General features: G+C 39.8%; 1 protein-coding gene across 1 annotated transcript in view; it reads right to left on the reverse strand.

The window, feature by feature from the left end:
- Positions 1–962: 962 nt before the first annotated feature.
- Positions 963–24,768, reverse strand: part of LOC121370485 — a 35,352-nt gene continuing 11,546 nt past the window's right edge. Inside the window, exons 2-3 of the mRNA XM_041495746.1 lie at positions 8,784–8,936; positions 963–6,612 (exon numbers count right to left, since the gene is read on the reverse strand). Of these exons, the coding sequence (XP_041351680.1) occupies positions 6,448–6,612; positions 8,784–8,936 (318 nt within the window). The 3' untranslated portion in view covers positions 963–6,447. The remainder of the gene's footprint in view (positions 6,613–8,783; positions 8,937–24,768) is intronic.

Raw genomic sequence — 24,768 nt, forward strand, 5'->3', positions numbered from 1 at the left:
CCCCTACATATTTCCATTAGACAGGATATCACATGCCACGGCTTTTCATATCCCAGTCGTAGGGAAAGGGTTGGGGCGGGAAATAATTTAGTCAGAAAATGGGTCCTCTGAGGGGATTCGATCCTTCGGCCCATGCACTTCAAGTGAGTGCCCTAACTACTGAACTAGATCCTGACCCACTCAATGTTTGATACACCAATGATGCATAAAACATCAATGATGCTCGATGCGCGGTCGGTCTGGGATCGATCTCCGTCGGTGCCCCCTTTTAGGCTATTTCTCGTTCCACCCAGTGCACCACGACTGGTATATCAAAGGCTGTGGTATGTACTACCCTGTCTGTGGGATGGTGCATATAAAAGATCCTTTGCTGTTAAGCGAAAAGATTAGCCCATGAAGTGGCGACAGCGGGTTTCCTCTCTCATTATCTGTGTGGTCCTTAACCATATGGTTGACGCCATATAACCGTAAATAAAATGTGTTGAGTGCGTCGTTAAATAAAACGACACGACACTCTGATTTAGACGAAAGCGGGTCGATACTAATGCCATGGATTACAATTCTGAGCAATGGTATTGAAAAAAAAAAAACGAAGAGCAAAAGGATGCATTATATATGTTATGACAGAATGTCGTGATTTGTTTCTAAAGTATAATTAGTTTTCTGCCGGTAAAAGCAGCTGTCATGATACATCAGTTCAATAAGAAAGTTTTTATGATGCACTTTTTCTTTTTAACCCTCATCAGTACTCTGGGGTAAGCTCTTTCTGATCCAATTAATTCCTCCCTCCTTCTATCTCTCCTTCCTTCTCTCTCTCCCCCCCCCCCCTCCCGCTCGCTCCCCTGTCTCTCTCTCCCTCCCTCCCCCTCTCTCTCTCTCCCCTCCCGCTCGCTCGCTCCCTCCCTCTCTCTCCCCCTCCCGCTCGCTCCCTCCCTCCCTCCGTCCGTCCGTCCGTCCGTCCGTCTCTCTCTCTCTCTCTCGCTGTCTCTCTCCCACTCATTCTCGCGCTCTCCCTCTTTCCCTTTCTCTTTTTCTATCTTAATCTCTATCCACTGCACTCCTTCTCCCGCAGTCTTCCACCCATACCCCGTCTCTTTTTTGGTTATTTTAATGAAATTATTTTTACAATATCATTAGTAACGTAAGGACTGGCATAGCACCTAACACTAAAATTTAACAACTAGGGACTAGCTGCTTTGAGGGTCATACAAGACGGAAATATTTATTCATCACTAATTGACCTAAACTCCTACACATAATAAACGGAAGACAGCCAGACATGTTTGTGTGTAAACCGGACACAGCATATATAAAAGTCACACGCTTGCATAAGACAGTGCATATGTCTTACAACCCCACTCAACCCACACACAGACATCCTATCCCCAACCCCCACATCCACCCCACCCCACCCCACTCCAGTAATCGGCGCATTCCATTTAGTTTGGAACTAGTAATGGAATACTAACTTAGCACATGTTAGCTTTCACACTGATGGCCGAACTAATGTATCATAGAAACCAAAGATTTAATATTAAACATTATTTTTCTGAAATAGCTTTTAGACATGACATTTATACAAATCTGAATCTCACTTGTCTTTTATTTTATTTAATGAGATAGTTTTATACTGAAGTTATTTTGGATTAATAAAACAATTAAATTAAACAGAAATACAGAAATTAGATTGTTAAAAGAAAAAAAAGAAAAAAAAAAACGTTTGTAGAATCATGTACTTACGAATTCCGCTTCGGGACATCGTGGTACCACTATTTTGACTATGTACTCAATAAATATATTATATTTTAACATACATATTTTTATATTACATTTTATTGACGGATGATACAATTTAAAAAAGTTCTCCTTTTTTCTTCAACAAAATCTTTTCTCAACGTTTGTGAAATAAATATACCTCCCGACATATAAACTATGCAGTCTGCTGACTATGGAACAGAATAATGTTTTATTTTATTTTATATGTACTCTCCCACCGACATGTCAGCACATACCACGACCTTTTATACATCAGTAGTGAGGCGAGCGCTCTACCGACTGAGATCTCGCCCCAAGGGTCATTTGCGTAGGGTATCTAATATTGACCATACTAGGGGCGGGACGCAGCCCAGTGGTAAGACTCAGATCTCGCCCCAAGGCTCATTTGTGTAGGGCGAGTATCTAATATTGACCATACTAGGGGCGGGACGTAGCCCAGTGGTAAGACTCAGATCTCGCCCCAAGGCTCATTTGCGTAGGGCGAGTATCTAATACTGACCATACTAGGGGCGGGACGCAGTCCAGTGGTAAGACTCAGATCTCGCCCCAAGGCTCATTTGCGTAGGGCGAGTATCTAATATTGACCATACTAGGGGCGGGACGCAGTCCAGTGGTAAGACTCAGATCTCGCCCCAAGGGTCATTTGCGTAGGGCGAGTATCTAATATTGACCATACTAGGGACGGGACGCAGCCCAGTGGTAAGACTCAGATCTCGCCCCAAGGGTCATTTGCGTAGGGTGAGTATCTAATATTGACCATACTAGGGATGGGACGCAGCCCAGTGGTAAGACTCAGATCTCGCCCCAAGGGCCATTTGCGTAGGGTGAGTATCTAATATTGACCATACTTTGGGCGGGACGTAGCCCAGTGGTAAGACGTCCGCTTGGTGCGCGGTTGGTCTGGGATCGATCCCCGTTAGTGGGTATATTGGGCTATTTCTCGTTCTAGCCAGTGCACCACGATTGGTATATTAAAGGCCGGTATCCCGTCTGTGGGGTGGTGCATATAAAAGATACCTTGCTATTTTTGTTTTTATGTTTTATCCCTCTGGCCCCTTTTCGTTTACTCCCTTGAATTCCATCTCATTTCTTCCCGATTTGGCAACTCCCACCCACCCCACTACTAATGGAAAAATTAAGCGGGTTTCCTATCTTAAGACTATGAGTCAAAATTATCAAATGTTTGGAATTCAAAACGCGATAATTAATAAATCAATGCGTTCTAGTGGTGTCTTTAAACAAAACAAACTTTAACTTTTTAGTATACGGAGCCAAAACAATATCATCACGAAGTCCTGTCGAATACATCAGAAAAATAGAAAACGGAATGCATAAATCCTTTGTCACCACACAACTGGACTGTTACGTTAGCAGCAAAAAGCATTTTACTGACGCTGACAGGACAACACATACAATGTAATTTAATACAGATGAGCTGTAAAACTCAATGCCACTAAACAACTATATAACATACCAGCCGTGTAGCACAATCATACGTGTTATGGAATGTCAAAGAATGCAAAAAGACACTTTACTTGAATCCAGTTATGGCTAAGGGCTGTTCAAAATATGATATTGGGGAGGGGGCGATAGTCAATGTTTTATGCTCCCACCCATAAAACACAATACAATAATGATTTTTTTTTTTTTTTTAAATTCCACATACGTGTATTACAAAACTTATTTCATATATACAGTGACATATTTAGTGAATCTTTATTTAAGAAGCGTTCTCATTGTTATCAGTTGCCTCGACACGTGCGATAGAATCGTACTACGAGAACACGTAAATCGTAACATTATACGACAAGTCGTGTCGGAGTCGTACAAATTATAACATGTCCTATTTCTCACGACAAATCGCATAGCGAGAACGCGGCTCCGACAATGTTTCCATATTTTTAATTGTGACACAATGAAATGGAGAAACTGCTAGCAATATATATCTTGCAGTTGACAAACGGACGGACGAATAGACGACAGAAGGCGCCAGAAATATGTGTGACACACAGTATACAACAAATATGATTCCATTCAGTTTATGTACATGATATTAAAAACAGTTGTTATACACAAAGCCTGGTTTCCGTAAACTCTGTAACAAACAAAGACTGACGCAGAACCTCTGCGATAGCTCGAGTCATCTCCAGCCCTCCCCTTATTGATATTGATATGTAGGGGAAGGCTAGAGGAAACTCTATGTAATGCTTTGGCAATCGCCGACAAACAAATGGTCGCAAGCTACTGTGTCTAAAATAAAATAAAAATTTCCTATATCTGATGTCGCAGAGCTTTAGTTTGATTATTCTCGAGTCCAGTCATGACATTAAACGTACCTGTTAGCAACCAGAACCAAAGATACATGAAGAACCCGACGCCCCTATACGTCACTACAAGAAAGTACAGCGCAGTTTCGTTTTGCAAATGGGGCTTCGGGGTTTTTCGTGCGAAAGATCTGCAATGTTGAACAAGTTTCAACTTCCTAAATTCCTCGTCGATCCACTGGCGGTCCCATGATTTGATATTGGGGGCAGCCACACTGAGGGGGAGGGGGTAAACCAACACTGTCTGAGAGTCGGGTTACAAAAGGTGATTGGGGGGGGGGGAGGGGGTATGCGACTGTGTTCCCCTATAAAACATGTCTTTGATCTGCGTATAGTCTGCGTCGGTAGCTGACGTATCACAGACTTTATGGTAGCCAGGCTTAACAATGGACGGTGCGGTGTTAAGATCGTCACGTTACAAAGTGCTATCGATGATCACCCCAGTTATAATATCCACACTCACAGTTACAGATTTTGTTTAACAAACACAACACTAATATATAAAATAACCTGTACGGCACACAGCGCTTAGAAGCAAATGCAGTCCGATTGAAACAATATCTTAAAGGCAGAGTATCACAACAGTTGGCCTCCTAGAGCCTGAAAGTCGTCACGGCGGATCACGTGACTTGAAATATACACTGTGTGTACGTTCTTCGTCAGCTAACGCTCGCCACCATATATTATTTTACAAATATTTTATACAGCAAACATTAGCTAAAATGAACGCAATTACTTTTTTCCCGTTTTATGTCTACGTAGCTATAATTCAATATTATATCAAAATATTGATATCTAGTGGAGTGTGACGACTATGTTGCCTTAAAAGACTTCTCTGGAAAAACAGTATAATTAGATGTAATTATTTTCAGGCAATATTGTGTTTGGGCATTTTACTAGATCAACTGGCGAGAGACTCAATCTTTAATGTCCACTCCGTCTTGAAGATCGTCTGTAGTAGATCTGGGCCCCGTTCTTATAAAACGTTGAATCTAGACTAACATCTTTAACGACGTCACACGTATGTATTATGTGTTGAGATGGCCGTAAAGTCTTAGTTCATATCCTATTTATCCAGACGGCAAAACCCCTATATTACTTCGGCCTGACTTTTAATTACTGCTTTTGGGGCTCGGTATGCCCTGAACGTATATTAGAGTTGGTTGAATATACCGAAGGAGAATTCTGAAGTGGATTGACAGTAAGATTGTGTGCAATTGGACTGGCGCAAATGTTAATACGCCAGTCGAGTAATATAAAAGTGTCATCGCATTCTCCGACTGTGACTTCTGTGTGATGGCGATTCATGGTCATTCTTCACGATATGGGGATACTCTGATTACCCGCATCCAAATACCCAGAGCCGGTTTATCCTAGTAGCACATGTAGCACGTGCTACGAACCCCACGCTTCAGGGAGCGCCGCGGTGACGTGTACATTTGTTTCTCCGGGTTATTTTCCCCCTCTCCCCGATGGGGTTGCAAAATATATATCCTGGGAAAGGGGTCCCGCAGTTATTTGTGCTACAGGCCCCGCGGATCCTTAAACCGGCTCTGCAAATACCGTGTACCGTGAGAGTTGATATGGCGAAAATGACATTTGCACTTGTCACAGCATTTAATGGATGGTACAGATCGGATTTTAGGACATCACGGGGTAAGAAAACAAAACTGATTTATCTGTATCTAAATGCTTAAATATTAACAATGTACGCAATATTAAGTGTTTGCACTTGTTGCATTTAATGGGTGACTCGGATTAAATATTAGAACATCACGGGATAAGAAAACAAAACTATATGATCCATTCTAAATTGTTAAATATTAAAAATACACGTTAATATTTTTGTTTTAAATTGGAGGCCAAAACAAATAGAACGTTTCACAAATTTAGAATCATTAGCCCTGAGCTATACGACACGGTGAAGAATGGTAATGGTACCAATCTGAAAGATTTTAAAAACAAATATCCTTGTATATTCGCTGAAACCAGGATACCACTGTAAAATGTTTAACATTTTACAAATAACTTTGTCGTTTTCTTTAAAAGTTTTATCTCACTTGTGTGTATCAATGTCACTAAATTAATATTTGTGTTTGAAATGTGAACGTTTCAACATTCTAATAATCCGCAACCTAAAATGTATGCTGCCGATTTTTCTTTCTTTCAATATATCCTATAGCTTTTGTTTCTAGAGAAATAGGTTTCATGAATAACTTTTTTTTTTTCTTCTTGTTCAGATATCCTTGCATAATGCATGTTCACCATAATTATTCAAACACACACATATCACAATGGAGACGACGTCAGTTTCGAGAAGTCACGTCCAGTCTCGCGAGATCTCGTGTTACCTAGCCACACATTTCACAATCATGGCGGCATGCCATTGGTTAAGGAGAATATCGATTTTAGCACCGTCACAACAGGCACGTGGTATAAGATCTGGGTCGTTATTAGTTGTCCTCACCTCTTCTCCAACATTAAAACAAACTTGTCGTATATCGCTTTTGGGCTGAAAAAAACAGAGAGAAAAAACAACAACTAATAAAGACAAATGAATATAATCATATGATTCATGACTTCCCAGCATAGTACTAGCTATGACTTCTAATGTATTGTCACACTAGAACAGGGATGAGAGAAGAAAGAAAGAAAGAAAGAAAGAAAGAAATGTTTTATTTAACGACGCACTCAACACATTATTTACGGTTATATGGCGTCAGTGGATGAGAGAAGAAACCCGGTGCCAAACAGATTACTTCTACAGATTACACAAAGAAGACTTTATAGAATTTTACAACAGATCCGAAAGCACATACCACGACCTTTGAAGCATAAGTCGTGGAGCACGTTAGGAAAATATCTAAGGCGATAAAAAAAAAGGCGAAAATAACTGCTTAAATCTTTAAGACGATGTACATGTAAGCTAATTAGATCCTAGTATAACCAATGGATATACCTACAAATGTCCCTTGGATTCGGTTTTGTATCTACAGATTATAACGCTGCAAGCTGGCCATGCCATGTTATAACATCATTGAATAAAGGAAAATGCAAACGCCGTTACAATCCAGAGGTGGACTGAAGAAGGACAAGGGTACTCGTCACCCCCCTAAATATATATATATATATATATATATATATATATATATATATAGATAGATAGATAGATAGATAGATAGATAGATAGATAGATATATTGTGTTGCCGTTTTCACGAGTTGGTCCATGTTCCCTTTTCACTTTTGTTCCACCCCACCCCCCAAAAAACACATAAAAACAAACAAAAACAACAAAAAACAAAATCGATTATTTCCTGGAACCGCCCCTGCAGTCATGTGTAGTGGTCATCAGATATCTCCATACAACATGATCAAGGCAAGCCCGTATAGACATCTGGAGAGGAAGGGGGGGGGGGGGGATCTCTAGTGAAGAACGCAAAGTTTTTAGTGTAACGGGGCACAAGCCAGATTTGTATCTTTATTTATATAGAGTAGGAAAAAATCAGTACTTTTTTTGTCTTCGAATGGCGGGGGGGGGGGGGGGGCATAGCCCTCCCGCCCCACTCCCCCGGTTCCTATGGGCCTGCAAGGGGAGGATGCTGGGGTTCGCATTTCAACGGTATTTGGACATTTTCCTCTGACGTGACGTCAACAATGCTTTGGCGTGACGTCAACAATGCTTTTAATATGCTTATAGATATCAAAGCGATACTACGTACATTCTTCTGGATATAGAAATGTGCGAACAGAATCGCTTTTTGACATTTATAATGATATTTATTTTAAATGTGTATTAATGTAAAATATCTGTGCATGGACCTAATACTACTGGATCTAATGACGACAGCTAACTACTGCGCTGTTTGTTGCGATGTTTTCTACAAGTGCTGAGTGGATAAATATTTCATGAATTGAGGTAAGTGTTCAATGTTTGTTTGTTTGATTGTTTGTTTATTAGTAACTGATATTTTATGCAGAAAAATATATTTGATATGTAATTACAATCGTTAAAACGTCTCTGTTAGTCGATAACATCATAAATATTGCAGCAAACTCAAGCATGTTCCTTTAAGGTCGGAGCTGGGTGTGCGTAGGATTTTTATATTGAGGAGCCACCCATATTGGACGGGCGGGCGGGTGAGATGTGACCGAAGAAGACCATGCCACACACGTGCTCCATCACCACCGGCTACGCTAATACATATTAGTAAGACTGTACAAAAAATGTACGCGGGGTTAATTCAGTTAAGTTCAGTTCAGTTTATTGTATTACTTTAATAGTAGGAACTGCCCTCGAGGGTGTTGGAGGTTCGAAGTGCCTCGAAAATTTCAGTTTTTAGGAGATGAGCATAATGCATTTATTGCTTTTTAGTGGGGGAACATGTTTATAAAGGTCAGTTTGATATTTCTGTGGAAGATTGCCATATAGATAATGCATTTTATACGTCTGAATACTGTAAGTGAACATTTTAAGCGCTGCACTCCCTCCCTAGAAAATATCATGGATCCGATCCTGCTTGTTTTGATAATATAAAATTGCAATGTTAATACCACCCATTAGTACAGCATCGATCACAGTCTCGTTGGGACCCCTGTACGATTTCACGCTGGATCCGCCATTGATATAATATATTGGATATCAAAGGCTTAAAAAGAAGATTATTTCCAATACTGTGACCTACCATGCATTTAAAGACGAATCCCAGAGCGAAGTCGATTGATATTGCAGCAACCGTTTCCCCGGCGTTGCAGCATTTCATGTCGGAGCACACCATCGTGGCATACGGGTTACTCGTGGCATATCCCAGCGTCCCATTGCAGCATTCCCCGGCAATCTAGTAAATATAGCAGATACATGACACAGTGCAGCAATGATGGCCAAAAATTCGTGGTAGATTGATGTCTGTGTGTAGGTATCCATAAGCGCTTGTGCCATACAAGAAACACACACACACACACACACACAGAGAGAGAGAGAGAGAGAGAGAGAGAGAGAGAGAGAGAGAGAGAGAGAGAGAGAGAGAGAGAGAGAGAGAGAGAGAGAGAGAGAGAGAGAGAGAGAGAGGGCGGAAGACACACACACACACACACATTCTAAAAAGGACACAAAATATGGTAAATTCAGACACTCGCATTGGATCTTGTTAGTCATGGCGGCCATTTTTCAAAATGGCCGCCATGGCTCCCAGAGGACAAATCTGCAATGTCCTTATATCTAATTTTTATCTCTAGGGTATCTCCTAGCATCATGCAAAGTTGCATGCTTTTATCATAAAAGGCACAATTTTGTCACATTTCCGCTGGACTATACGAAATAAAGCAAACACACTAATCTTTACATGTCTAAATATAAGTAACAATGTCCGAAATTGTCAAGATCAGTTTTCTTTTCTAGCAGCGCTATTGTTTGAGAGACGTGGGGAGGAGGGTGATATCATTTCTTTTATTATATTCTTATTAAAATAATTATACTTAGCTATATGTAATTTGGCCTATTGTAATAACCATTATAACGGAGAAGGGCTTTTTTTAGGTGTTTTTGGGGGTGTTTTTTGTTGTTGTTTGTTTTTGTTGGATTTTTTGTGACAATATAGGTTCTTTTGGACCAAATAAATTTCCGTTACCGATAATGTTAACATTTTGTAATAAAATGTATTTAAGCTATGTATTAACACAGTCAGGGAGTAAATGTATGTATGAAAAATGTAGTATCATGTACTTAATCCACTTGTAAGAAAATGCGGAGAATGAATGAATGAATGAATAAATGAATGAATGCATGAATGAATGAATGAATGAATAAATGAATGAATGAATGAATGAATATGAATGAATGAATGAATGAATGAAGTTTAACGACACCCCAGCACGAAAAATACATCGGCTATTCGTTGTTAAACTATTGTAAATGCAAAACGTAATTGATGAACATCATCAAGTTAAAAATTCAACAGTTAAATAAAAACAGTGTAAAGAAGTGTGCAAAAAATACAAATATCACAGTTAGATAAAATTAAAATTTAGAATAAAAGTCAGTATCACATAGAAACTGTAATGTAAGTTCCGGATGGAATCGAAATGATTCCATCACAGTTCGTTGTCCAAAAATATCTTTTTTAGTTTCTTCCAGATGCTTACACTCCACAAAAATGTGGCGTACCGTCAGAGGACACTGTCACCTTACAGAAAGTTAATACATTGAAAGGATATTTTTTATTAGGCCTAACAAAGTTTGATATGTTTAACGACACTACTGGAGCACATTGATTAATTAATTAAATGTTGGATGTCAAACATTTGGTAATTCTGACTCGTTGTCATCAGATGAAACCCGCTACATTTTTCCTAATGCTGCAAGGGATCTTTCCCACAGACAGAAAAGCACATACCATGGCCTTTAGCCAGTTGTGGTGTATTGGTTGGAACGAGAAAAAAAACAATCCGCTGAATAGGAAGGAAATGGTTTATTTAACGACGTACTCAACACATTTTATTTTCGGTTATATGGCGTCAGACATACGGTTAAGGACCACACAAATATTGAGAGGAAACCCGCTGTCGCCACTTCATGGGCTACTATTTTCGATTAGTAGCAAGGGATCTTTTATGTGCACCATCCCAGAGACAGGATGGTGCATACCACGGCCTTTGTTACAGCAGTTGTGGAGCACTGGTTGGAACGAGAAATAGCCCATTGGGTCCACCGACGGGGATCGATCCTAGACCGACCGCGCATCAAGCGAACGCTTTACCACTGGGCTACGTCTCGCCCCACGATGAACAGATGCACAGACGTGGTTCGATTCTGCGAGGTAAGCACCTCAAGCGAGCACTCAACCGACTGAGCTAAATCCCTCCCCTTATTTAACCGGCCTCGGTGGCGTCGTGGCAGGCCATCGGTCTACAGGCTGGGTACTGGGTTCGGATCCCAGTCGAGGCATGGGATTTTTCATCCAGATACCGACTCCAAACCCTGAGTGAGTGCTCCGCAAGGCTCAATGGGTAGGTGTAAACCACTTGCACCGACCAGTGATCCATAACTGGTTTAACAAAGGCCATGGTTTGTGCTATCCTGCCTGTGGGAAGCGCAAATAAAAGATCCCTTGCTGCTAATCGGAAGAGTAGCCCATGTAGTGGCGACAGCGGGTTTCCTCTCAAAATCTGTGTGGTCCTTAACCATATGTCCGACGCCATATAACCGTAAATAAAATGTGTTGAGTGGCGTCGTTAAATAAAACATTTCTTTCTTTCCCTCCCCTTATTTAGCCTAACAATGTAGAAAATCGCACTTCCATTTTTTTTTTTTAATTGTACACTGTACTGTTTTTAATCTTTAGTATATACAGCATGAAAAAAAGTATATTAATTTTCTGGAAATAAATAAAAGTATAATCAATACCCGATATTACTACCAATCAGTGTTGCAGCTGCTTTTGCTTCATAAATATACTGAAAACGCACCACCCAATTTACAGCTGTTTATGCGGGGTTGCTGTAAAACACACAACAACTCTAAACCGTCATAAACAATTTTTGGGTTGCTGGATGCCTACCAGAATACACCTAGTTATACAAATTCACTTAAATGTTGTTTTTCCATCTTATATCCTTTCTTCTACAAACTACAAATCTAACTGGTGCTTTTACAATTAAGTTCGGTGGCTGAATGTTGTCCTTGCCCTTTGGTAAAGCGCCTATGCGTTACAAGCGTACGAGGCAGGGGCCAGGATGGGGTGTGGGGCAAAAAGGATGGAGATATTCCAATCTAATTAAAATTAGCTCCACTATTACATGTGGATCTAAAGACAGCCAGTTGGAGCTCATGTCCACCAATCAAAACCTTACTTGCAGAATCCTGCCATTGATTTAAAACTAACAACACTGCGTAGTCCCCAATGTCCAGGTAACATTTCGTCTGTAAATAATAATTTAAATATTGACCAATCACACTTCGCCTTTTATAACGTTATTTGGGAGCATACAAATTCTAAAAATATCGGGCGAGTCTATTTTAGTGGCCGCAGTACAGCGAACCATACCAATACGTACGGGGTGGGTTATCAGTCTTCAATTTTACATTAAAATTTATTTATTTATTTATAAAATTAAAAAAAACTAAATCAGTCTTCAGTTTTACATTACAAATTATTTATTTTATAAAATAAAACATGTTTTAAGGCATTCGTAATTCACACGAAACATGTCGTATACACTCAGGATAATTCGGAATGTTTTCAAATTATTTTTAAATCACTGGCAGGATTCTGCAAGTAAGGTTTTGATTGGTGGACATGAGCTCCAACTGGCTGTCTTTAGATCCACATGTAATAGTGGAGCTAATTTTAATTAGATTGGAGATATTCGGGGAAAATAAGCTTACTCAAAACCTTTTCACCATATATTTCCATCATTCTACCCACATGATTATTTTAGCTGTAAAGCATGTGAAAATGCGAAGTGATTGATGTTATTATCCAGAATCGGTCATTTTCGTTTAATTCGGGCAAAAAACAGCCCCCCCCCCCCCACCCTTTTACAAAAATGGGGGTCTATACGCTTATGAAAGCGGCGTTCGCCTAGGTTCGATCCTCATTGGTGAGCCTATTGGCTTTTTTCTCGTTCCAGCCAGTGCACCACAACTGGTATATCATAGGCCGTAGTATGTGTTATCATGTCTGTGGGATGGTGCACACAAAAGATCCCTTCCTACTAATGGAAAAATGTAGCAGGTTTCCTCTCAAAGACCATTTGTCAGAATTACCTAATGTTTGACATCCAATAGCTGATGATTAATAAATCAATGAGCTCTAACGGTGTCGTTAAACAAAGTAGACATAAATTTATTTTCGCCACGAACGTTGACCCGGAACTCTCTGATTTGGTACAATGCAACCTCATCAGGAATATCCACCATGACACTGAGTCATTGACATTTTTATTTATTTTTTATTTTTTATTATTTCTGACCCCTGGGAAAAGGTTAGCTTCGACTCCCGACTACCGATTCGAATTAATATTTTATATGCAGGTTTGGGTCGTAAATGTTTCCAATATGTGCAGTCAAAACCTACGTTTAAATGTAATGTTTCTCATAAAACATCAACAGCTGAAAATGTATATGTAATCGAAGAACGAAGACTGATTTTCAAGATAATTATTTGTATCAGATATCGCCATTTGGGTGAAAGCAAAATCTATAAAGCAAAAGAAAAAAAAAAAAGACATAAAAAATGTAATCTGAACAATTCCCTTGGGACTGACGCCAAGTAAAGTATACTTGTCAGATCGAATAACCCATTTAAAATGACATTAACAAACGTTTTTGTTGGGTTTTTTTTTATATAAAAGTTAATTTGTTATCCTTGTAATGTGCCACATTGCTAGAGCCCAGATAAAGAACATGAAACCGAAACACATTATCGGACGGTTAAGGCAAGTGCAATGTTTCAAGCTAGAAGAGAACCGGCGTCAAATAATTCACGTAGTGCAAACAGTGCAAAGTTAGGAACATTTGTCTCCTACATACTAAGTAAATCCGTGAATAACAAAAAAAGAAATATACTAAAAGGCAAAAGTTATTGTGACACACAAAAGACAAAGATAATTGATGATACGTTTTTAATGCCGTGTATGAAACGTTATAACATGGAAAGAGAAATGTTCGAAGGTATGGAAACGAGCAATAGTCCATGAAAAGGGCGCACCTGTCATATGCAAGTGAGCCACATCACTAGAGGGGGTCCAGAGCGACGTTCACACAGTCAGTAGCGAGTGTGTACACCTTGAGCATTGATACAGGCCTGGCACCGTCGTCTCATTGAGGCTACTAAACGCTTTAAAACGTTACTGGGAATGCCATTTCGCAGATGCGTGGTTCGGATCCATGTGTCTTGGCGAGGGGTTGTCACGGGTGGTCGGCCGGTACGGGCACGGTCCCTGACCTGGTTGATTTGTTGATATCGTTGTCATAAGTGTCATATGGTGTTTCTGTGGAAGTTGAATTGACGTGCGACGTCACGCTGCGAGGTCCCGGATCCAAGCTTCCCTATGACTCGCCATCTGTCATTTTCACTGAGGCATGGCATGACGAAATTGCATCAACCAGTTCACTAATGGTGTTTTTCTGACGTCTGGACTTCTGAAGGCTGCATAGAGTGGCAATGATTTGCGACTGAATGTCTGGCCTTTTATGGTGAACACTGTACAGGATTTCTCCCGAATAGTCCATGTTTCTTGCACAAAGCATGCAATCGCTGCAACAACTGCTTGGTTGTATTTCTTCGAGCTGTTTCGTGCACATTTTCTCTGGTTTACATCCATAAATCCATTTACAAATTTATTACTCCAAACAATCCATGTCACAATAACTTTTGCCTTTTAGTATATAAATGACAAGACAAGACAAGCCAAGCCAAGCCCATGTTATGACATTGATAGCCAAAAATACTGGAGCAACATCTTAAATTCGGGCAAAAATGGAGAGATGTTCGGGCAAAGTTAGCTAACCTGAGACCTTTTTACCATGTATTTCTATCATTCTACCCACAGTATTAGTTGTAATTCAAGTAAAAATGTGTACTGATTCGTTTGCAACACTATAGCTGTTTGATTGTAATGCTAATATGAATAAATGTTGTTATTCAGATTCGGGCATTTTCGTTTAATTCGGGCAAAACCCAGCCTGCCTCCCTACAAAAATTAGAGAGGAAAGGAATGTTTGCGTACTGACACGTCAGTAAATTTTGGAGGCTATTTCTGGTTCCAGCCAGTACAGTGCACCACGACTGGTATATTAAAGGCCGTGGTATGCGTTATCCTGCCTGTGGGATGGTGCATATAAAATATTCCTTGCTACTAATGAAAAATTGTAGCGGGTTTTCTCTCTAAGACTATATGTCAAAATTACCAAATGTTTGGCATCCAGTAGCTGATGATTAATAAATGAACCTCTAGTGGTCTCATTAAATAAACGGATATTTGATGTTTAACTCACTGACTACTCTTAACGATAAAAACGCAAAATATCTTATACACATGTATATGCACTTTACTGCAGTCATGAAGGTAGGCCTAAACATCACGGCTTTTTGGAATAATAGTCGTGCGGCATTAGTTGGGGTGGGGCAAAACTCGCATCCGTTGGAGGCAGTGCATTCTGCGACTCGTCGAACCTCAGGCGAGCACTCTACTACTGAGCTACATCCCGCCCCGCCGCAAATAGAGCCAAGCACAAATTACGATTACATTGATATTGATATTGATATTGATAACTACTTTGACGTGCTCATATACCACTAAGGTTTCGAACACGCCCATCCAGAATCCGACCTCCGGTAACATCGGTGGCCTGATTCGGGATGGGGGGAGGGGGAGGGTTTTAGTTGAAAATGAGTAGAATTTTAAAAATAATAATAATAAAAAGTTACAAAACAAAAATAAAAAGAATTGACTGCTCGGCCGAATATTTATATAATTTGGAGCATTTTTTAGAAGGACAGTCCAAAAATAAATAAGAGAAAGAAGAGAAGATCGGACTATTTAATAATATTAAAAAAAAAAAAATTCGACATAAAATAAGAGAAAAAGAGAGGATCGGATTATTTAATAATATTAAAAAAAGTAATTTCGACATAACATTTTGAATGCAGATCTAAAAGTTTAAAGTCCGATCTATATGTCCACGTGAGTGGCCTCGTTAAGGCCGTTATGGGTGCACAGCGTATAGGGACGAGATGGGTTGCATCCCGTCAAGAAAACCCTTAGATTGGCAGTCACTAGACGTTGAAGGTGTAGTGCTGTGCTCAAATACAGATCTTGGAAAGCCGGATCCGTCCGAACGAGGGAGAGTATCAGACTAGGGTTTAGTTCAGTCGTCATGGGTTGGTATAGTGGTGCGGACGGGCCCTACTCCGGAGGATACAAGATGGTATCACTATAAAGCAAAGTAAAGTCTAGAAAAGTGTAGTAGGGGCCAATCCCGCTTCCTATTTATTCTTAGAGTGGGGCGGTCAATCTTCCAGTGCTGCTAGGACAGGCTCGAACATGTAGAGACTAAACGCGAACAACAGTGGCGTTCTGCAGAATAGCCGTTATACGAGTCACGAAAAAACTAGTCGACATAGTCAGCCGGAGAAATGACGTGGAGGCAAGGAATCTCGCTAAAAAAGAATCCAACCTGGTGGTGCAGGCTGTCGAAACAAGAAGCGTTCCAGCGTTCAATCATTTTCAATGGCCGCATACATCCAAGTAGAAAACTTCATTTCGTTGACAAAAACAACGAAATGAAGGATCCCCAAGTCGAGCGCACGAAAGCACGTGCAGTGTGCACAAGTTAAACAAACACGTCTTTCCGCGTCATGCTCCAGACTGGGAATGTACGATTACAGAGACAAGGACTGGGATGTGGAGTTGGTAAGTAAAATATAATCAAAGATAGGGTGCGCGTCCTGATGAAGAAAACATGTAATCACGGTCAAAGAATAGAAAGTAAACAAGGCATGTTGATGAATTTAAAAAGGTACATGCACTAACAATATATAGATGGTTTATTAATGTACAAAAAGTAATTTCGCTTAGGCCAGAGATGATTGTTGTTCTGATGCTACTCGTTGACACTCGCTTGGAATCAATACTTCTCCCCTGCTGGTAGTCAACTGACAGTGGAATTAAGGCCAAATCTAATCTTTCCTCGTTAAACAGACTCCCACTGCGCCATTCCATTGAATAAACGTTTCTTTATCCATGGAAGCATTCCCTACTTCTTTAGTACGAACTGGATTTACTTCATTGCATGGTTGTTGTTTTTTATAGTTCATAAAAAATCTAGCCAATAACAACAGCAATAAACACACACACACACACACACACACACACACACACACACACACACAGAGAGAGAGAGAGAGAGAGAGAGAGAGAGAGAGAGAGAGAGAGAGAGAGGGAGAGGGAGTCACACACACAAACGCACACACACACACACACACATACACACACGGACAGACGCAATAGCCAATAACAACAGCAATAAACACACACACACACACACACACACACACACACGGACAGACGCATACACGATAATAACATAAACAAAACAACACATACACACAACACATACATACACAAACACAACACAACACAACACACACAAACACACACACAACTCATACACAACACGCAATAACAACGCATAAACAAAACGAAAAACACACACACATCATAACATACATATGCACACACAACACATACACATAATAACAAAACAAGATACATACACACACCACAGCATACACACAACACATACACAATACAAAATAACAAAGCATACACAAAACACACATCACAACATACACACACCACAACATACACACACACACACGCCACAACATACACACACACCAATACACACACACACATATATATACACAACTCAACACAAAACAAAACACACCACAACACACACACACACACACACACACACACACAGACACACACACACACACACACACACACACACACACACACACACACACCACGATACATACTATTTCCACGAATTACTGATTTTCAGAAGATAGATATCTCATATCAGTCTCTCTTTAGTAGGTGATGCGAATAAAATGCTATCTAATTTGAGAAACGATGCAAAAATCAATTAGACACACTCACTAAACTGTTTCAAGAAATGGTGGACACTATAAACTATTTAGCGCACAATAAAGTAAATCTGGCCCAGACAGAACAATTTGCAGATCATTGAAGAGCTGCACATTCTATCACGTATCGTCTTCGGTTATTATTTAATAAAACTTTTCGCTTTCATGAGGATGGAAAATTGCTCACGTAAAGATGCTGTTCAAACAAGAAAACTGCTGTGCAAAATGGCTCGAAAGATATTAAATCATTAGAGACAATTAAATGTAATCGGCCACTGTATGTTATATCTACTGGTGGTGATATTGGCAGTTGTACATGTAGGTCCTATCCCAGATTTGTTTATAACACACTATATAAGTAATTATTAAAATCGTTATATATTCAATCATACTTTATGCCCAAGACGTAGGTAAGCGGTGTCCCAGCAGTGCATGTGAAATGAACTATATGTAATTAAAAAAAACAAAAAAAAAACAACAACAACAGTATAACCCTCCCCCCCCCCCCCAAAAAAAAAAAGAATAAAGATAAAACCAATTTTGTTTCAAATATAAAAAAACCCAATACATCCACAAAACCCAACACACACGCGTGCGCGCACACACCCACACCCACACACACACACACACACACAGAGAGAGAGAGAGAGAGAGAGAGAGAGAGAGAGAGAGAGAGAGAGAGAGAGAGAGAGAGAGAGAGAGAGGAGGGGTAGCTGCTCTGCTGTAAATCTATGGTACCAAACATTTAAGGGGCGGGACGTAGCTCGATGCGCGGTCGGTCTGGGATCGATCCCCGTCGGTAAGCCCATTGAGCTAGTGCACAACGACTGGTATATCAAAGGGCTTGGTATGTACTACCCTGCCTATGGGATAGTGCATATAAAAGATCCCTTGCTGCTAATCGAAAAGAGTAGCCCATAAAGTGGCGACAGCGGGTTTCCTCTATATATGTTTGGTCCTTAACCATATGTCCGACGCCATATAACCGTAAATAAAACATTTCTTTCTTTCTTTTTTTCCAAACATTTAACTATGAGTTTGGCTTTTGTCAAAAGATAAAACTGTTAAACAAGTACGAAATAAAGCAAACACACTCATCTTTACATGTCTAAATATAAGTAATAATGTCGGAACTTTAGATGTGGAATTTTCAAGATCAGTTTTCTTATCTAGCAGCGCTAGTGCTAGAGAGACGTGGGGAGAAGGGTGTTGTCATTTGATTAGTTGCTCAGATATATTCAGATATCATCTTTTTAAACGAGAGAGAGAGAGAGAGAGAGAGAGAGAGAGAGAGAGAGAGAGAGAGAGAGAGAGAGAGAGAGAGAGAGAGAGAGAGAGAGAGCGCAGCAGCAGCAGCAGCAGCACACACATCGAAACGAAAATATTCGCCATGACGACTTCTTTAATCAAATGTTTACTTTTCAAGTTTTGTCTATCTAACTGGCAGTCAAGATGAACACATTTTGTTTGTAAAACCAGACCCGTATTTAACCATTTTCCTCCGCTGGTGGATTTTCTCGTTCCGGTATTAAACAATTAGAACGACAATACCTGCCTCCAATCTGAGAGGCAAAAACTGCCATTTTCAGTAGACCTATTTTTGACCCGCAACCGCGTCCAATCAATCAAATATCTGTCTAGCCGTTTTTAGGGTCAGGGGATACACGGACTGGGTATTAAAAAGTACGCGGTTTTAACCTGTGGGCGGGAGGCCATGCAGCTCAGTGGCAGTGCGTTCGAGGCAGAGTCGCAGCATCAGTCTCTCGGGGGATCATTTCAGTTGAAGCCATTTGTCCTCTCAAAACATACCGTAGTATTCCTACTTAAAACGTAACATGTCTGCACTTTAATTCAGTGTGTATATTTACATGTGCCTACAAATTTACTTGGTATTACACAAAACAATTATTTTAACATTTCATCTGGAAACCTGCAGAGGCGTACGGGTTCCTATTTGTGTGTGCGCGCGCGTTCGTTCGGGCGTGCATGCGTGCGTGCGTGCGTGTGTGATTTGCATGTGCCTACAAATTTACTTGGTATTACACAAAACAATTATTTTAACATTTCATCTGGAAACCTGCAGAGGCGTACGGGTTCCTATTTGTGTGTGCGCGCGCGTTCGTTCGTTCGGGCGTGCATGCGTGCGTGCGTGCGTGTGTGATTTGCATGTGCCTACAAATTTACTTGGTATTACACAAAACAATTATTTTAACATTTCATCTGGAAACCTGCAGAGGCGTACGGGTTCCTATTTGTGTGTGCGCGCGCGTTCGTTCGTGCGTGCGTGCGTGCGTGCGTGCGTGCGTGTGTGATTTGCATGTGCCTACAAATTTACTTGGTATTACACAAAAACAATTATTTTAACATTTCATCTGGAAAACCTGCAGAGGCGTACGGGTTCCTATTTGTGTGTGCGCGCGCGTTCGTTCGGGCGTGCGTGCGTGCGTGAGGCGAGTGTGTTGCATGGCCTACAAATTTACTTGGTTTACACAAACACAATTATTTTAACATTGGAAACCTGCAGAGGCGTACGGGTTCCTATTTGTGTGTGCGCGCGCGTTCGTTCGTGCGTGCGTGCGTGCGTGCGTGTGTGATTTGCATGTGCCTACAAATTTACTTGGTATTACACAAAACAATTATTTTAACATTTCATCTGGAAACCTGCAGAGGCGTACGGGTTCCTATTTGTGTGTGCGCGCGCGTTCGTTCGTGCGTGCGTGCGTGCGTGCGTTCGAGTGTGATTTGCATGTGCCTACAAATTTACTTGGTATTACACAAAACAATTATTTTAACATTTCATCTGGACACCTGCAGAGGCGTACGGGTTCCTATTTGTGTGTGTGCGTGCGTGCGTGCGTGCGTGCGTGTGTGATTTGCATGTGCCTACAAATTTACTTGGTATTACACAAAACAATTATTTTAACATTTCATCTGGAAACCTGCAGAGGCGTACGGGTTCCTATTTGTGTGTGTGCGCGTTCGTGCGTGCGTGTGTGATTTGCATGTGCCTACAAATTTACTTGGTATTACACAAAACCAATATGTTAATATTTCATCTGGAAATCTGAAGAGGCGTACGGGTTCCAATTTGTGTGTGTGTGTGTGTGTGTGCGCGCGCGCGCGTGTGTGTGTGTGTGTGTGTGTGTGTGTGTGTGTGTGTGTGTGAGTTGCACTATTACCAAATAGCTATATAGGATTCAAAACGAATCATTACGCATTTTTACATGCATGTCAATAGAATGATGGAAATACATTGCGAAGAGTTTTCAGGCCAGCCTATTTTGCCCCAACGATTCCTTCGTTTTTGCCCGAATACGCTAGTGTTGACACCGGTAAATGTTCGTAATCAGTCGAAGCGGTCATAATTATAAAACATCCCGACAATTCAGTAGGATGCAGTCCTAAAAGGTGTTTATGAATATTCTGGCGCGAACAAATGCTCACACCAAGACCCTGTCCAGAACTTTACATTTAGGGCAAACAAGATCTAAAATAGACGTAACTAAATGAATAACCTGAGCAAGATACTAGAACAGAAAAACAACTGTATTTATTTAGAAGCATGTCCCATTGAGACTGAAGCCTAAAATTACATTATGGTGATGTTTATATTTGCTTAAAAGCTAGGGTAATATTACATGTTTACTTGGTTAAATTTCCTAGCTAAAAGTATAAAACTAATTGATTGGACAACTTCCTCTGAATTTCAAAAGCCTGCTTTATGGGTTGAAATTAATAATATGCTACATTAACTTTACATCCAGCTTTAGCACAGTTATTTGAATGGGATAAAATAAATTCATATCAGCATGGTCAACCAATTCTGTTTTAAACCAAGACAGTTTTATCTGGGTTTGTTGAAATTAATATAATGCTACATTAACTTTACTTCTAGCTCCAGTACAAATATTTAACTGTGATAAAGATATCACATGAGCACAGTAACAGATTTTGTTTCAGACCAAAGCATTTTTATCTGAGAGAGCAACTGCAAAATCAATACAGCGACGCGTATTGGGTCATTTTTCTTTGTGTTATTTATTATCATTATTGTATTTTATGATTCAGAATATCTTTTTGTTTTTACATTACAACGGTTTTTTTTAGTTCGTCCATGGGTGTCAAAGAGTTGTGTACAGAGAGTTGGGGTGTACAAATTCACAATTTTTAGCACACGTATTTTAAAGGGACATTCCCGAGTTTGCTGCAATGTTTAAGATGTTATCGACTAACACAGACTTTTAAACGACTGTAGTTACATATCAAATATATTTTTCTGCATAAAGTATTAGCTGCTGTATATTCAACGTGTTTCTGATCGTTCTAATATTTGTACTAGGTTAAATTTCATTTTATTTCCTAAAACGTATTTGTTCGTACGTACAAAATTATTTGAAGAAAAAATCCAGTTTGGGCTTCTTACAAATATTAAGACAACCAGAAACATATTGAATATATAGACACTGATATTCTAAACAAGAAAATATATTTAATATGTAAGTTTAATCGTAGAAATATTTTATTAGTCGGAAACATCTTACAATGCAGCAAACTCGGGAATGTCTCTTTAAGTATGGTTCCCAACTGCTGTGTCATAGGTTACAAGGCTGGGTAAGGCCCAAAACACACCGAAGCTGGGTTTGGGTGTGGATGATGCGACAAAGACGCCAAGCCTGGTGATTTGCATGTGCCTACAAATTTACTTGGTATTACACAAAACCAATATGTTAACATTTCATCTGGAAATCTGAAGAGGCGTACGGGTTCCAATTTGTGTGTGTGTGTGTGTGTGTGTGCGCGCGCGCGCGCGTGTGTGCATGTGCGTGTGTGCGCGTATGCGCGCGCGCGCGCGTGTGTGTGTGTGTGTGTGTGTGAGTTGCACTATTACCAAATAGCTATATAGGATTCAAAACGAATCATTACGCATTTTTACATGCATGTCAATAGAATGATGGAAATACATTGCGAAGAGTTTTCAGGCCAGCCTATTTTGCCCCAACGATTCCTTCGTTTTTGCCCGAATACGCTAGTGTTGACACCGGTAAATGTTCGTAATCAGTCGAAGCGGTCATAATTATAAAACATCCCGACAATTCAGTAGGATGCAGTCCTAAAAGGTGTTTATGAATATTCTGGCGCGAACAAATGCTCACACCAAGACCCTGTCCAGAACTTTACATTTAGGGCAAACAAGATCTGCTGTATATTCAACGTGTTTCTGATCGTTCTAATATTTGTACTAGGTTAAATTTCATTTTATTTCCTAAAACGTATTTGTTCGTACGTACAAAATTATTTGAAGAAAAAATCCAGTTTGGGCTTCTTACAAATATTAAGACAACCAGAAACATATTGAATATATAGACACTGATATTCTAAACAAGAAAATATATTTAATATGTAAGTTTAATCGTAGAAATATTTTATTAGTCGGAAACATCTTACAATGCAGCAAACTCGGGAATGTCTCTTTAAGTATGGTTCCCAACTGCTGTGTCATAGGTTACAAGGCTGGGTAAGGCCCAAAACACACCGAAGCTGGGTTTGGGTGTGGATGATGCGACAAAGACGCCAAGCCTGGTGTATTTTTACATCTGGGTATGTAACTGTTACGTGTTTTGAATATATATATATAGATATATTAACTGCGTTCATATCATTGTCCGTTCTTTTTTCTTCTATAAACATCAACAATAATTACGATTATTCAACATTGCTTAATATATATCTTTCCTCTTGTGTTTTAATAAAAATTTAAAATATATATGGCTCGAACATTGCGCAGCTGTCAGTCTGGTAGTATGAAAATATAGAGCATATTCTATGACGTCTGTTGCCAGATCTGTAGTTCATGTTAGCACAGACGCGGCGTGTTTTGTCACATTCGATTAATAGTTTAATAGATCAGTGCGTTTCATTTTGGACTGGCACCATACTTAGCCAGAACAAGACCCAGATCCAGGCCCAGATCCACCATTTATGTTTTGTAATCTAGGAAAAAAATCACAGGTAAACAAAAGTCATAGAAAAAAAAAGCACAGGGAAAAAAGTCACAACTTTTAATTAAAAAATGTATTAGGCAATGAAAGACAGGTCAAACATGTTTTGTCAGAGAGGTTTTGTCAATGTTCTTTGTTTTTCAAAGTGAGTGGGTTAAGCGGATAGTCCACCCGATGCCACAGAGAAATTCTGCCTCAGTCTTGCGGTCCTCAAAACGATCGACACACGGGTTGCGAAGGCGCTCTTGCAGCTGCACACAGCGTCGACGAACCAGTCGTCGAGGTGGGTTGCCAACCGCATCCTGCTAGATTATGGTGCTCACTGTCGGCTGCTCACGTTGAAACCATGCAATAACCCGCCAGGTTGAGGGGTGGTAGTAGCCTACTTGACCCAGGTACAAGAAGCGACTCTACAAACTCACCCTAACCAATAAGTTTAACAAGTCCCCCTGCATACTATGATGCACTTTCTTTTCATTTAGCCACATTCAATACTCTGCAAACCCATATATTTTGTTATATAAAAATTGTGACTTTTTTTCTGAGATTTTTTTCCCAAACTAAATTGTGACTTTTCTTCTGTGAATATGTTTCCTGTGACTTTTTTCCAGACACCGTCCAAAGAAAGATGTGTACTCGGGTGGTACATTTGCCGGAGCAACTAACTAGCTAACTAAATAAAACACAAAATCATAACAAAAAAACAACAAATAAATAAATAATTAAATAACACAAGCCAAGCCCATGCCATAACATTGATAACCAAAACCAGGAAAGGAAAGGAATGTTTGCTTAATGACACCTCAGTACATTTTAAACTATAGATATTTGGTGTCTAACCCACTGACTACTCTTATCGATAAAACAGCAAATGATCTTAGCAGAAGCAAATATCTAACTAAATAACAAACTAAAAAAAAAAATAATAATAAAAAATAATAAATAAATAAACAAACAAACAAACAAACAAACAAACAAACAAACACATAAACAAACAAATTAATAAATTAAAT

The sequence above is a fragment of the Gigantopelta aegis genome, chromosome 4, assembly GCF_016097555.1.
Source record: "Gigantopelta aegis isolate Gae_Host chromosome 4, Gae_host_genome, whole genome shotgun sequence".
Taxonomy (NCBI): domain Eukaryota; kingdom Metazoa; phylum Mollusca; class Gastropoda; order Neomphalida; family Peltospiridae; genus Gigantopelta; species Gigantopelta aegis.